The 13683-nt window shown below is 44.1% G+C and overlaps 1 protein-coding gene across 2 annotated transcripts in view; it reads left to right on the top strand.

The window, feature by feature from the left end:
- The window catches only part of nrp1a (neuropilin 1a), a 60164-nt gene extending 50472 nt beyond the window's left edge, over positions 1-9692 (top strand). Inside the window, exons 11-18 of one of the 2 annotated variants that reach the window (XM_035142760.2) lie at positions 502-646; positions 2821-2910; positions 3768-3818; positions 5716-5859; positions 6003-6280; positions 6432-6528; positions 6646-6699; positions 6811-9692. In XM_035142760.2, coding sequence (XP_034998651.1) covers positions 502-646; positions 2821-2910; positions 3768-3818; positions 5716-5859; positions 6003-6280; positions 6432-6528; positions 6646-6699; positions 6811-7097 — 1146 coding nt within the window. In that variant the 3' untranslated portion in view covers positions 7098-9692. Of the gene's footprint in view, positions 1-501; positions 647-2820; positions 2932-3767; positions 3819-5715; positions 5860-6002; positions 6281-6431; positions 6529-6645; positions 6700-6810 lie in introns of both variants that reach the window. The other variant, XM_035142759.2, reaches the window with a different exon arrangement.
- Positions 9693-13683: the final 3991 nt, after the last annotated feature.

The following is a 13683-nucleotide window of genomic DNA, read 5'->3' as shown; positions in this document are numbered from 1 at the left end:
GCATCTGATGCACACCAGGCTCCTTCACGTGATCACACCCATTAATCCACTTCCATCAATCCTCTATCTCCTCCTTTGCTTTCTTCTCTCACACCCCACGTTCTCCTCTTTTTCGACTCATTTATTCCTCCGCTCGAAGAGGATCTGAGGCAGAGTTGAAGAAACTGAAAGTTGCCTTTGACAGAGGAGTGGGCCACGCTGTGTCTGCCACGGGCCCCCTGCGCGAGTCGCCTAAGCTGCGCTTTAGATGTCAGCAAGATGAGAGCGATCTGGTCATCCTCTGTTCTTTCCCTTATTTCCAACAACAGAGCACATGCCACCCATCCACCTATAGCTTTCAGAAGGCAGGAATAAGGCTGCTTCAGGGTATCTGCATTTAGAAAGCTGTATCGATCAAACACCCAGCACTGATACTATCAAAAAAATTACTCTTAATGTCTTTCCTTTTTGTCCGCTCACACTTTTCCTCTCTATCTTTGTCCTTCTTCCTTCCACCTCCAGATATTTGAAGGGAATAGTAACTACGACACTCCTGAGCTGAGGACAGTGGAGTCCCTGCTGACGCGTTTCATCAGAATATACCCAGAGAGGGCCACTCCTGCTGGCATGGGCTTGCGACTCGAGCTCCTGGGCTGTGAGATTGAAGGTAAGGTTGAACCCCAGTTAGCATATGTACCATAATCTGTTGCATTCTGTATGTTCTATGCAAATTAAATGCAAGAAGCATTTCCTTCCTGTCGAACTGATTTCTCGTAAAGCTGAAATTATGTTTCTACCAATGGTGGCAAAGTAAGCATCGATAGTAAAACTTTTTTTTCCCCCATTCTGACGACTTTTCCAACTGGTGAAGATGCTTTTCTGAACATCCATCCATCCGTTATCTCTAACGCTTATCCTTTGAGGGGGGGCCTGGAGTTTTGGTGTTGACATTACCAGCGTTGGTGCTTACGTTTTTTACATTTTTAGTCTGAGTAATGCCAAAAATAACTCAACATGTATGTTCACATGTCATGACACACATACAGGTGAACCATATATCATCCGAGCTTAATGGCATGGCTGTAAGTGGCTTGCGCTTCATGTCTTCGCCACAGTTCAGGTTATTTAAAGATGTGTGTAAGGGCTCCCTGTGTTGAGCCCACAGCTGTCCAGCTCGTGCTCTTTATCTCTGCAAGGGACACTTGTCTTGTCTCCACGTTACATCAAAGCTTCCCATATAGCTCGCCACTTCCAGAGGGGATCAAATGAAAGCCCACCTCTCCCAGTAGGATTATTGCAGCCTTGCCCCCATCGCGCTCTTCCCAACCCGTACATGTCTTTCTTCGTTCAAAGGACCGCACACACTTTGCTATCTTTAAAATGACCCCTATTTTCCCCCCCGCTCTTTATCTGTCTCTCTCAAAGCTGATGTAGCGCACAAAAACAGCTCAGAGATGCAGAGCGCACTATAGCCCTAAGTGGATTTACATATTGGATTTCAGGGAGGCCCGTTCCTTCGTAAGCCTCATGGACTCCCACAGGGAGCTTTAGTCAGATGATAATGCTTGTTTTCAGTGTTAATACCAAACACACACATACTCACACAGACATATACACAGAGAGCAACCGCAATCACCTTGCCAAACATGTGGTTACAGGCATGTATACACAATCACGCACACACACACAGGTGCTTTCACAAGTGTGTGTGTGTGTGTGTGTGTGTGTGTGTGTGTGTGCGTGCGCGTGCGTGCGTGCGTGCGTGCGTGCAAGGAGTCATAGTAAAAGGGCTAAATCCCCATTTCTGTGAGAGGCTCCCCTGACGCAACGCTGACCCCATCCCTGACCTTCCCCACCCTGACTCTGACAGGGGCTGATCTGCCCCATATTTCATCTTGCAAAGGGAGTGAGCGAGACTATTCCCTGGCGCACATACAGCACACACACACACACACAATCTCACACACACAGATACTGTAAAAATAAATTTTTCTGGCAGTTTGCCTCTATCTGTCTATCTGTGCCTTTCTCTTTTTTCCACCTCTTTCCTCTTCCTCTTTCCTCCCTCTGCACTGGGCAGCCCGTTCATTACTCAGTCAGTGTAAACACACACAAATACACACACGCACCGCAGGACGGCTGTGCGGCAGCGGAGTGTGGCATGCATCTAGGGCCATGGCCACATCCAAGTGTAACATAGCCATAATGATAGGCCACTATGGCAGCCAGGGGCCCTGCCTATAGCCAATCCTGAGCCTTGTTTCTGCATCATTCAGTTTCAGCCGCCCAAGCCTCAAGCACCAAGCCTTTGCTTGAGCTTTATTTATACACCCACATCTCCACAACCTGATAAAATGAGGGATGCTAATAGCTCAGGCCTCCATTAAAACAGTGTGTAACTGTGAGCAGAGCCTGCTGAGCCTATTTATACATGTTTCTTTTTTTCTTAGATTTTTTATTTTTATTTTCAACTTAAGTCCAACTCAGCCTTTCAGACTGAATCTACACCCAATGATAACTCTCCCTAAAACTCTGGCATTGATCACACTTTTAGTGTTTGTTTATTTTTTATTCACAAACATTTTCTGATGACATCCTGTTCGTGTACAGATCATGTTTGAATACTTTTATTCTTTAGACAAACGTGTCTGCCAAATCAATGCACTGACAGATTTTTCCATCTAAATCTCAGTGTGTTATTTATGGTAAGAACGTGATCAGAAAGCACACAAAACAGTAGGTGCTTGTTCAGCCCGTCCCCTCCAGACCCTCCATTATTGTTTGTGTTTAACCTGAAATCGAATCAATGCTCTCTGCTCTCTCGCTCCTTCACCTTCACAGCCCCTACGCTGCCGCCGACCACGATCGTCCCGCGCACGACTCCGTCAGACGAGTGCGACGACGACCAGGCGAGCTGCCACAGCGGCACAGGTGATGACTACGACGTGACAGGTGCTAACATCGCCCTCATGAGACTGCAACCACCCCCCCACCCCCCACCCCCAACTCCCTGCTCCTCCTTCTGTTATAGCGCACACTTGATCTGCTTAAACGCCACCACCACTTCCCCAGCTTCACTGCTCTCTGACACAGACAGATCTGATACTACCACAGCTAAGCTGCCATACTGAGCACATTCGCAAGCATGCATGCACGCATGAGCACCTGGGCATGTACACGGATCTGACAGGAGACCATTATCATGCTTGCACCAATAAATCAGTCAATCAAATTTTATTTATATTGTCCATATTCACAAATCACTATTTGCCTCAGAGGGCTTAACAATGTGTGCATCTTCTCCCCTAAACCCTCAACTAGAGTGAGGAATAACAAAAAAATACATTTTAACAGGGGAGAGAAACACAGAAACCTCAGAGAGAGGCAGCAAGTGAGGCTGCAGTAGATATCGCATGTAACGAAGAACAGGTGTCTGTGCACATCAACAAACGTGCACACCTTACAGACACCTGTTTCTAAGCCCACCAGCAGCGAGATCTGCGCCGCTCTCTTTTCCTCCTGCACCCTCTTTTCCACTTCCTCCTCTTGGCCTATTTCCCCACTAACCCAGTGACTCTGAGCCCTCACTGCTGCTTGCCCTCCCTATTAACCAGCAGTCTCCAGTGATGAGCACGGCACCGTTTCAGTCTATGTATTTGACTGGTATTACCTTACTGCTTCAGGGTAGACGATTGACAAGCTAAAGTTAATTAGCATGGATACATTTAGTGCATGGGTGACTTTTCTGGATGCCAGGCAATGCTAACTATGGTCATTTGTTTTGTCAGGTGTTACCACAATGCCAGAGACCACGACTGTTGACGTGGATACCATCCCAGGTGAGCAGAACATTGGTTCTATCTTATTCCATACCACATGCACAGAACTTTGAAAAATCAAGTAAATATTCAACTGCTCACGGTTTCTTTGAATTAATTTCCATATATTTATCAAGAAGCACACCTTAGTTAATGGTTGCCAGCTGAAGGCGCCCTCTCTCCTCTGATGTGTCTCTGTTATTAAAGCTGATGATGTGGCCCTGAGAAGCTCCCGCTGACATGGTGAGGGAGGTTGTGTGATGCGGGGCGAGCTGATGATTAGCACTGGTGCTCTGCTGCTGCCTCCTCAGCATAATCACTAATCACTGGGCCGGCACTGACACACACACACACACACACACACACACACACACACACACACACACACACACACACACACACTGCTATAAAAAACAGGAAAGCACAATGCAAAATGACCACAGGAAATTAAGTGTGCTCTGGGGCCACGTGCATGGACACACACACACACATGGCTGTGTCTCCTATAGCATGGTGTTGAGGCAGCAGCCAGCTGAGAGGCTGAGCCCCAGTCTGACCTTGGCTAATGGTCCATAGGCTCCACCCAGCCCCCCATCACTCCATCAGCCTGCTCTGTGGTCTGTCTGCTACTATAATAGATGAGAGCTGAAGTGCAGGTGTGTGTGTGTGTCTGTCGTATGCATATATTGTGAGTATATGAACACAACCAAGTGTCTGTGGATAAACACTTGTCCTTCTGAGTTTTAATTTCAAGAGTCTCAAAACATGCATGCTAATCAGTTCCGTTCATATGTACGTCTGTGTGTGTGTGTGTGCGTGTGTGTGCGCGTGTGTGTGCGTGTGTGTTTGTTTGTGTGTTAATGTCTGAGTGGCGGTGTGCGTGCCAAGCACCCTAATCTCAGAAGATGTAGTTACCGTTGGCATTCGGCAAGAAAAAGTATCTTCTTCTCCTTGTCAAACAGCCATGTGAGTCATGTGGCTGATCATATTATCTAGAGCTGGTTGGTCGCCTCAGTCAAAGCCTCCCAAGAATGCAACAAACAAAAAAAAGGCCATAGCTATTTTAATTGGGAACGGGATTTCTTGATGAAAAAAGTGTCTTGGCATCTGAATTACTGCTCCATTTGGGAATTCCATCCTTTGTGTTTAATGGATAAATAGAGTCGTTGCCTGCAGAAGCTAGTTAAAACAGAGAGTATTGGTTTGTATAGTGTGTCATTTGGAGAGTCAACTCATTTTATCTCTAAAGGCATCTCTTGCTGTAGTTAAAGGCCGTGGCTAACATCCCAAACATCTCCCTCCCGTGTGTTCTTTGGAAGTCTTTCTTTATCCAATTTGAAAAGCACGAAAGCCTGAGCTCCCACACATTTTCTTGCCTCCATGGAGACTTCTTCAGCGCCGCGTGTGTCCACAGGGAGTTGCATTGTTGGAATGGGGCCCTGGCACTGTTACCATAGCTGTCTTCAAACCTCAAGTCCCTGCGCTCATTAAAATCCTGAGCTCTCCGCAGGTTGCTACGGGATTTGCTTTCTCGACTGGACGCCATGTCCAGACCCCATCTTTCTCTTCTGTTCTTAATGTCCCCACATACCTTTCTTTATGTCGCCTGTTACATTCATTAAAGAGATCATTCACTACAGAAGATGGTATAATGTCAACATGAGGTCTACGCTGACTGTTCTTTCTCATGTCATATCATAACTTGTCTTCCATTCCAGTCCCCTCCTGAGTGACTGTAGTTGTTTTAATGTCCCCCAGCTGTGGACTCTGAGCTCTGGTCCCATGGATCTTTGCTGCCCTCTACTGCTTCTACTTAGTCACTGTTAGCCCAAGTGGAGCCTGCTGTCCAACCATGAAATATTCCTATGTCATTTTGAGGATGAAATCTGATTCCCCCCCCTTCTTCTGGTCTGTGCAGCTTTCCTGTGGTTTGCCTGTGACTTCGGCTGGGCCAATGACCCGTCGTTCTGCAGCTGGACATCCGAGGACACCGGCTCCAGGTGGCAGATCCAGTCCAGTGGCACCCCCACTCTGAACACTGGACCCAACATGGATCACACAGGTGAGAGCCCTGCACGTGATGCCTCAAATCCACTTTACAATAAAAACCTACAACCTTCTGACACAGTACCTGCTGAAGTCACATTTCCTTGCAGCCTCATAGCTTTTTCATGTCAGTTATGCAAGTTTCTCTTTGTCCCACAGGCGGATCAGGGAACTTCATCTACACGTTGGCGGCGGGTCCTCAGGAGACGGAGGTGGCTCGGCTCGTCAGCCCCGTGGTCAGTTCCCCAGACTCAGACCTCTGCGTGTCCTTTTGGTACCACATGTTCGGGTCGCACATCGGCACACTGCACATCAAGCAGCGCAAGCAGACGGACGAAGGGCCGGCAGACATCCTGCTGTGGACGGTCAGCGGCCACCAGGGCAACCGCTGGAGAGAAGGTCGCGTCTTTGTGCCGCGCACCAACAAACCCTATCAGGTAAATAGAGGTTTTGAGGAATTTTACAGCTGAAACTGGCCTTTTCCTCTTTCTGTGACTTGTTTGTGCTTGTACCATTATACCTGTGTTCCACTGTGGCGTTCAAGAAAAGACCGAAAAGTCACTCAGGCTTCTTTTTTTGTTTGTTAAGGTGGTGATCGAAGGGCTGGTGGAGAGAAAGAGCTGGGGAGACATTGCTGTGGATGACATTACGGTTCTCAATGGGCTCAGTATGGCGGACTGTAAAGGTGAAGCTTCTATTCTTCATATCCACTCAGTTCTTCATAAGAAATATGACTGTACAGTTTAAACTGCAGCTTGTCATCTTCAGGAACTGTATTTATTTATCATTTCTTTTCAAACAGACCCTGACGTACCCACTGAGGCCATGCTACCAGAGGATAACTTCAATGAAATCCGTAAGTCACCCCACACACACAAGAGTTATTCCGATACTCCTCGTTCAGGAATCCTTAGGATTTTATGTTCTCACATCTCATTCTCCTCCTCTGCCTCCATCTCCTCTACAGTCGAAGAGATCACTGAATACCCGGTGTTCGTGGAGACAAACCAGATCAGCGGAGCAGGCAACATGCTAAAGACCCTCGACCCCATCCTCATCACTATCATCGCCATGTCCGCCCTGGGGGTCTTCCTGGGCGCCATCTGCGGCGTGGTGCTGTACTGCGCCTGCTCACACGGGGGCATGTCGGACAGGAACTTATCAGCCCTGGAGAACTATAACTTTGAGCTAGTGGACGGCGTCAAGCTAAAGAAGGACAAACTCAATGTACAGAGCTCATACTCAGAGGCTTGAGATGGGACTGAGCACATCGATGAAACTGTGTGACGTGCACGGCTCCCAGAGCGTGCACTAGACTGGCTATAGGCGTATCCTCTCGTGTCTCCGCGAGCAGGTACGCTCAACGGACTGCCAACGCCCTCACCTCGCTGGATGAGGGACAGGTTCAGGATCCAGTGGGGAGGTTTGGACTGATCCACGCTTTTCTCAGGAGCTGCAGTAAAAAAAAAAAGAACCTACCTGTAGGGGACACTGTGTACAAATAAAATACAGAAAAGAATATGTACAGATGATTTAGATGATATTTTAATTTTCTATTTTGATTTTCATTCATTTTTACAATCGGATGCTGGTGTTGAGACCAATTTATTAATAATGTTTAAAGTATTTATCATTTTCTGGGAGAGAAATGTTTGTTTCATCATCAGTTCATGAAGGCTGTTGTATATTTTCAACTTTTGAAAGAGACGAATCAAAAAACTTCAAACGAACCATATCTGGCGAAGCTGTGGATTGGCCCCATGTCGTGGTAAACAGGGTGAGTCCGTAGGACCCTGACACGTGTCCTCTTTCCTCTTTGACCCCGATCACTTTAAAGTGAGGGTTCCATTCATGGCAATGTATGGTTCTAACAGTGCCTTTAGTACGTTTTGGTTGGTCTCCTCTGTTGATTTTTTACTGTATATGGCTTAAGTTATGATTACAGGAAACAGGGGCACATTATCTTATAAATATCTACAAACCAGGATAACAATCTATCACAGCGCTTTATTTTTCTTTTTTTCTTCTTGTTGTCGTCGTTTTCTGTCCCAAAAAAAACCACACACTGTAAATAAGTTTTAATATATTTTATTGCCCTTTTTAAAGAAAGGAAAAAGGAAAAAAGCTGCAGTATCCCTTTTTTCATGGGTTTGTGTGTGCGTGTGTAAATACAATCCTCTCACTGTTTTGTGGAAGGTGCAGTGTTACTTCTTTTTCAGATTTAGTTGCTCGGGATTCATGTGATGCTAATGTTGCAGCAGTTTCAATGTGCATTCAAGCATCTGTCATCCAAACCACTGCACAAAAAATAAAAAACAGAAGAAGGTTACAAAAGAAAAAGCTGACATACTGAACTCTTGGCACCTTCTCTCTTTAAAATAATCCCTCATTTCTTCATGAGTCACCAGAATCTTTCAGATTAAGCCTCAAACACACTCATGTCGATGGCACAGCGGCTGGTCAATTATTCATCTGCCAGCAAACCAAAACAAGTCCTCATCCCTTGGTTTCACCTCAGACCAACACTAACTCTCCCAACATCACTGTGGTTTGAGTTCTGTCTGGACGATGCAGCTTGAATGCACTTTGTTTCTGACCCCCCCTCGTGATAGGAGCCTATCAACCCAGGGGGGGGTCACTACACTAACTGAAGAATGGTGCTATCATTACTTTAGCCAGACAAGCGTGTCTTGTGATAGAACCCCTGTTTGTATCCCTCACATGCTGTACTGTAGCTTCACGGCCGCTCGGGCCGCAACCAGAGTTGTACATGTGTTCACGTGTAGCAGCCATACCATTGTGATGTCAGAGCTGATGTCATTGGGACGGGTCGCTGGTGCAGCGGAGGGTCGAGTGGCATCACCTGAATCAGGTCACCTGGCCTCCTCCTCCTCCTCCTCCTCCTCCTCCTCCTCCTCCTCTCATGGCTTTACCAAAGGATGGTTGTTCTGTTCGCTGGGGAGAGGGGGTCTCACCAACTCACAACTGCTCAGTTCACCAGTGGGCATCACTCTCAAGAGAACTGGTTTTACTTGTCAAAGCCCCTGGAGAGAAACATGGGGGATGTTGGGAATTGTAGTGAAGAGATATGTTTCAGTTTTTTTTCATGTCTTTTTAAGCTTAAGAGGTGCAGACGTCACCTCAGTGTGGACTTTTGTTTGCCGATGGGTGGGACAGTCCCACCATCCCCCACAGGAGGGGAGGGACCTCTGAGGGGACACATGGGCAACAGGGACCTGCAACTCAATCAAACAATCAAAAACTTGATCCTGAGAACGGTGACGTCTTCTCCATCCTGTGTGCGTTGTACTTGTTGCCGTGGTGAACGCATCCTCAGCTCGTCCCATGTCAGTTTCAGCCTCTCCACCGTCCGTCTGTGCTTTCAGCTCTAGAAGGACTGTAGCCATGTGTGCTAGAGAAAAAGGATACTGTAGTGTGGACTCAAAAGAAACGATGTTGCACTGATAAATATATTTAAGAGGTTTATGTGTTTATAGCATTCATTTTCCAGGAAAAAAACTGAAGAAAGTCAAAAAGACAAAAAAAGTGTTCATTTCTTTCATCTTTTTTATATATATAGTTTCAGATTATGTGATATAATTCTGAAATGTAAAGATATCCAGATGTTTTCATTATTGAAAAAGGCATAATAGATTTTTCCAACAGTAACGTCCCTGACCCTTCATTTACATATTAACGCTTCGTTTTGTACTGTCTTTCAAATTTTGTGCAGAACTTCTTTTTACGAGAATAAGAAAAAAAGACTTTTATTTTCAATACTGCTTCTGTAATTTGCTGTTGTAGGATAAAAAAATGAATAAACAGCAAGGCCTTAAAAGGAGAAGAGGATATTGGTTGTGTTAGGATCTGAAGCCTCTTTGTTTCCACTCTGACGGACGTCACAGTCGTGCTGTAAAGGGTCAAAGCAGCAGAAGCTGAATCTGTTTTCTTCATCACAGTCGTGTAAAAGCGTTTCTGCAGCAGCACAGTGTCCGCTCTCTGTCTCACAGCCATCGCTCTCCAAAGATACAAATAAACTGCGTCTTGATGACAAGGAGGTTTAATCGTTTATTTGATTATTTATTAATTACAGAGCAATGAATTGTGGGTATTCATGCCCACATGTTAAAGCAGATGCAAGCTTCTAATGTGTGGACGCTCCACCTATTGGTGGTAGAATAATGGCGTAGAGCGAAGGGCGGGTACTGACCACTAATGAGAAGCTGCTGTGAGCTCCATCCCGTCACTCAGCTGGTCTTCATGTCGGCCTATCATTAGCCAGGGCTTCCACTCCATTGATTCTGGGCCAACTCCTAAACTGACAGGAGGCCTGAATAATATACCACTGTGGAGAAGGATGCTTTTATTTATAGTTTGAAATAATTGCAGCTCATAATATTAGCACTTGTTTGTGATGATATTTGTCTTTAATCGTGTGAGATAAATAGCGACAGTGCTTAGTCTCCATTATCGTAAACAAGCAAATTAGACCTATGAAGTCATTTGGCTGCGTATCCTTCACAGACAATTAGCCGCTGTAACCCAGCAACCACGGCTTCATCCTTTTTATCTCACTCAAAAGGACTTAAATCAATAATCTCGCTTCAATGAGTTCATCAGTCGAGCAAACAACAGACGAAGCTTCATCAATCATTTCCCTGTGGAGCTAAACACGATCTACAGCCACAAACAATTACATTCAAACATTCAAAGATGCACAGTTTTAATAACCTGCTCAGTTTGTGATACTTGTATAAAACATTTTCCTGTAGCTGTAACACTTTATCAGAGGTCACCTGTGATAGAGGCTTTATTTGAGAAAGTTATTATGGTCTGTTAATTGTTGTAAGTTTTTCACTAATGCAACAGAAGCCACAAGGGTTGAAGCTCGGCTGTGATTGACCACAAACCCCCCCCTCCCTCACCTACTTGATACCTGTGGATACAAGCCTGAATTTCTGCATAGAGGGGAGTTGATGAAAGCAGGAACACGAGGAACAGTGGAAACAGAATGAGACTATTAAACTTTAAACACAAGTTGAGGATCACATTACATTACATTACATATCATTAAGCCAACGCTTTTTATTTAAAGCATCTTACAATAAGTGGATTCAACAGGAGGATGTATGTTTGTGTGAAAATTGGTCACAGTAACAACAAAGAACAACTTATTCAACATAACATGTCTGAGTTTTGAGAGCTTGTTTTGTTCGGTTCAGTGAACTTAGCTCAGTTTTAAATCAATGAACAAATCTTTAACTTAACTGATCATAAGTTCAGACAACTCACTCAAGGCAGCAGGGCAACTTACCACTCCAAGTTGAATTCACTTAAAAGTATTTAAAGTACAAATGTCTAACTAGACACCAGATCTGCAGTAATGATACATTTTTAGAAACCAATAATTAAGGGGCATCATCACTTCATAACATCAGGTCTGAACTTATTAAATATGATTCAGTCATGAACAGATTGATTCTGGAGTTCGTGTTCAAACAGTCCAGTTTAATTACAGTGGTTTTCACAACCTGCCAAGTTTGTTCTTATTAATGACTCATAACTGATATATAAACAATGATAAAGTCATTATTTACAACATATAAACCAAGTTATAAAGGTTAATTTACAGGCAGCAGATAAAAAGATCTGTGTGACTCAAACAGCAGCGAATGCAGCTGGAAACTGCATCTGTAGTTTTCTACCTTGACCACCAGGTGGCTCAGTGGAGCAGAACCTCTCAAAACAAACGTGTCATAGACACAACATGAAACGTGATTACAGTTTATCACAGGAGAGAAAATCTCACAGTTTCCTTATAATATCATGGAAAACGGTGAAGTGGATCAGTGCAGTTGAGGACGAGTCATTCATTTTCATCTCTTATAATCCATGGAAATACCACATGTATATATTACAGGAATAATTAGTAGACATTGTCAAAGGAAAAAGTTTTTACTTGAGATACTTGACCTGGCTCAGTAGGAAACACACAGTTAATGATGACTGAATGAATCCCATTAGATTAGCATGGTGCACTCACACTATCACGGTGCACCGCAGCACCCTCAGAGAAAAGAGCCATGTTTGGTTTTATTATATTTTATTCTTAGCAAGATAAATCTAAATATTTGCTCTGATAAAAGTCCTGTTGTTATCCCACTGCTGCTGTTCTAGCTGGCTTGGCAGAGATGCTGGAAACTATGAACAGTAATAACAAGAAAGTGTAAACGAAATGTTTTTTTAGGCATTTAGCCCTGGTTCCATGCAGTGACCAAAACGGGCCACAGGGAGGCTCCAGAACTCAGATAAATGCTGACAAGTATATAAGTGTTTATACAAAGTCATTTTTTAATAAATTTCCCTCAAAGCATCCATCTTAATGCATTACATGGAAATCTCTACACAGAGTTATAATACTAAAGAATGTTCTACTGTGCATAAAGTTAAGTTTTATCATACTTACAGTGTATTGTAGTGAATAACATTTACCTATATCCTATGTTTGACCTTCAGAAGACAGAAATCTATAACCTGAACCATTTTGCTGAGTTTTATGCCTGATTTCTGTTGCTCCTCCTACGACCCTCACACGAGAAGCAGTATCGATGACGGCTGAATGGATGTTGCTGTTTATGGTTTTTAATTGTAACCAGCCAAAGAATTCTTTGGATAACATTTGGGACATTCAACAAGAGGAGGTTTATTTCTGTGACATCTGCAGCACAGACAGTCTGAGCTCCTCGTCTGTTCTGTCAGTGTTTGTCTGCCTGTTGGACTCACTGAGCTTCCACTGAACCTCGTCACCTCCACTTCCTGTTACCAAGAGAAAACTCTCTGTGTCTTTTTTTGGTCATATTTGTTCACTCTGATATGATTCATGGATTTGCAGGAAGTTATCCATTCCGTTCATTCTTCAACATGATTCATGAAATTGCTGCTTGACGTGACTGTAGATTCTCTGGAATTAAATAAGTCCTCAGTGCCAGCATGACTCCTTTATGAGGCCCTAAATAGAATCAATATGGGGGCCACTTACTCCCTTGGTGCTGCCAGTGCTATTGACTATAGTCACTGCTTCAGTGTTTGAACATACATATATATATATATATATATATGTGTGTGTGTGTGTGTGTGTGTGTGTGTGTGTCTATGGACATTTAGAGCTTTCTTTTTGGACCTTTTAGAGCACTCTTGAGGCTCTCTAGTGGCCCCCAAGAGCCACAAGGGCACACATTGTGTTTGCTTTTGCCCATAAGCCTTCATGAATGATAAAAGCCTGCCTACCTTGTTCCAGAGACATTAGCTGTATAGAAAAGTTCAGTGTCGTCCGTCCAGAGAACTCAGTGGTGGAGCACAGGGACACACAGACACACATTCCCCTCTAAACACTCTCTGGGGACTAAACAGGATCCAAGGATCTTCCGGAGCAGATAGTTTGTTTTTTCGAACATTTTTCCACAGTGTCCACAGAGCTGAGGCAGAAATTACTTTCCACTAAGTGTAAAGCAAATAAATAACTGGCTGGGTTGATTATTTTTACTAAAACTGATCCAGAAAACTTTGTTGATTCTTATTCATTTCATGGCATCTAAGAAAAATCAACAAAAAAATGAAGGTATTGTGATTATTAGGCATTTATATAAGTTGATGAATAGTTCTTTCTTACTTTGTTTAGACTTTCCTACTTTCTTTCTCCTGCTGTTATCCTCAGTAACTGCAGCTATCGCGAGTCCTCGTGATACTCACAAGTTCTTGAGAAAAATGCAGTAGTAACTAGTAGGAGGATCACAGACGACATTGAGGCTAAAACATGGTGTAAATGACCTTGTTTTGAGAT

This window comes from Hippoglossus stenolepis, chromosome 19, assembly GCF_022539355.2.
Source record: "Hippoglossus stenolepis isolate QCI-W04-F060 chromosome 19, HSTE1.2, whole genome shotgun sequence".
Classification (NCBI taxonomy): Eukaryota; Metazoa; Chordata; class Actinopteri; order Pleuronectiformes; family Pleuronectidae; genus Hippoglossus; species Hippoglossus stenolepis.
The sequence above is the reverse complement of the archived record's forward strand: the minus strand, read 5'-3'. Positions and strand labels throughout refer to the sequence as shown.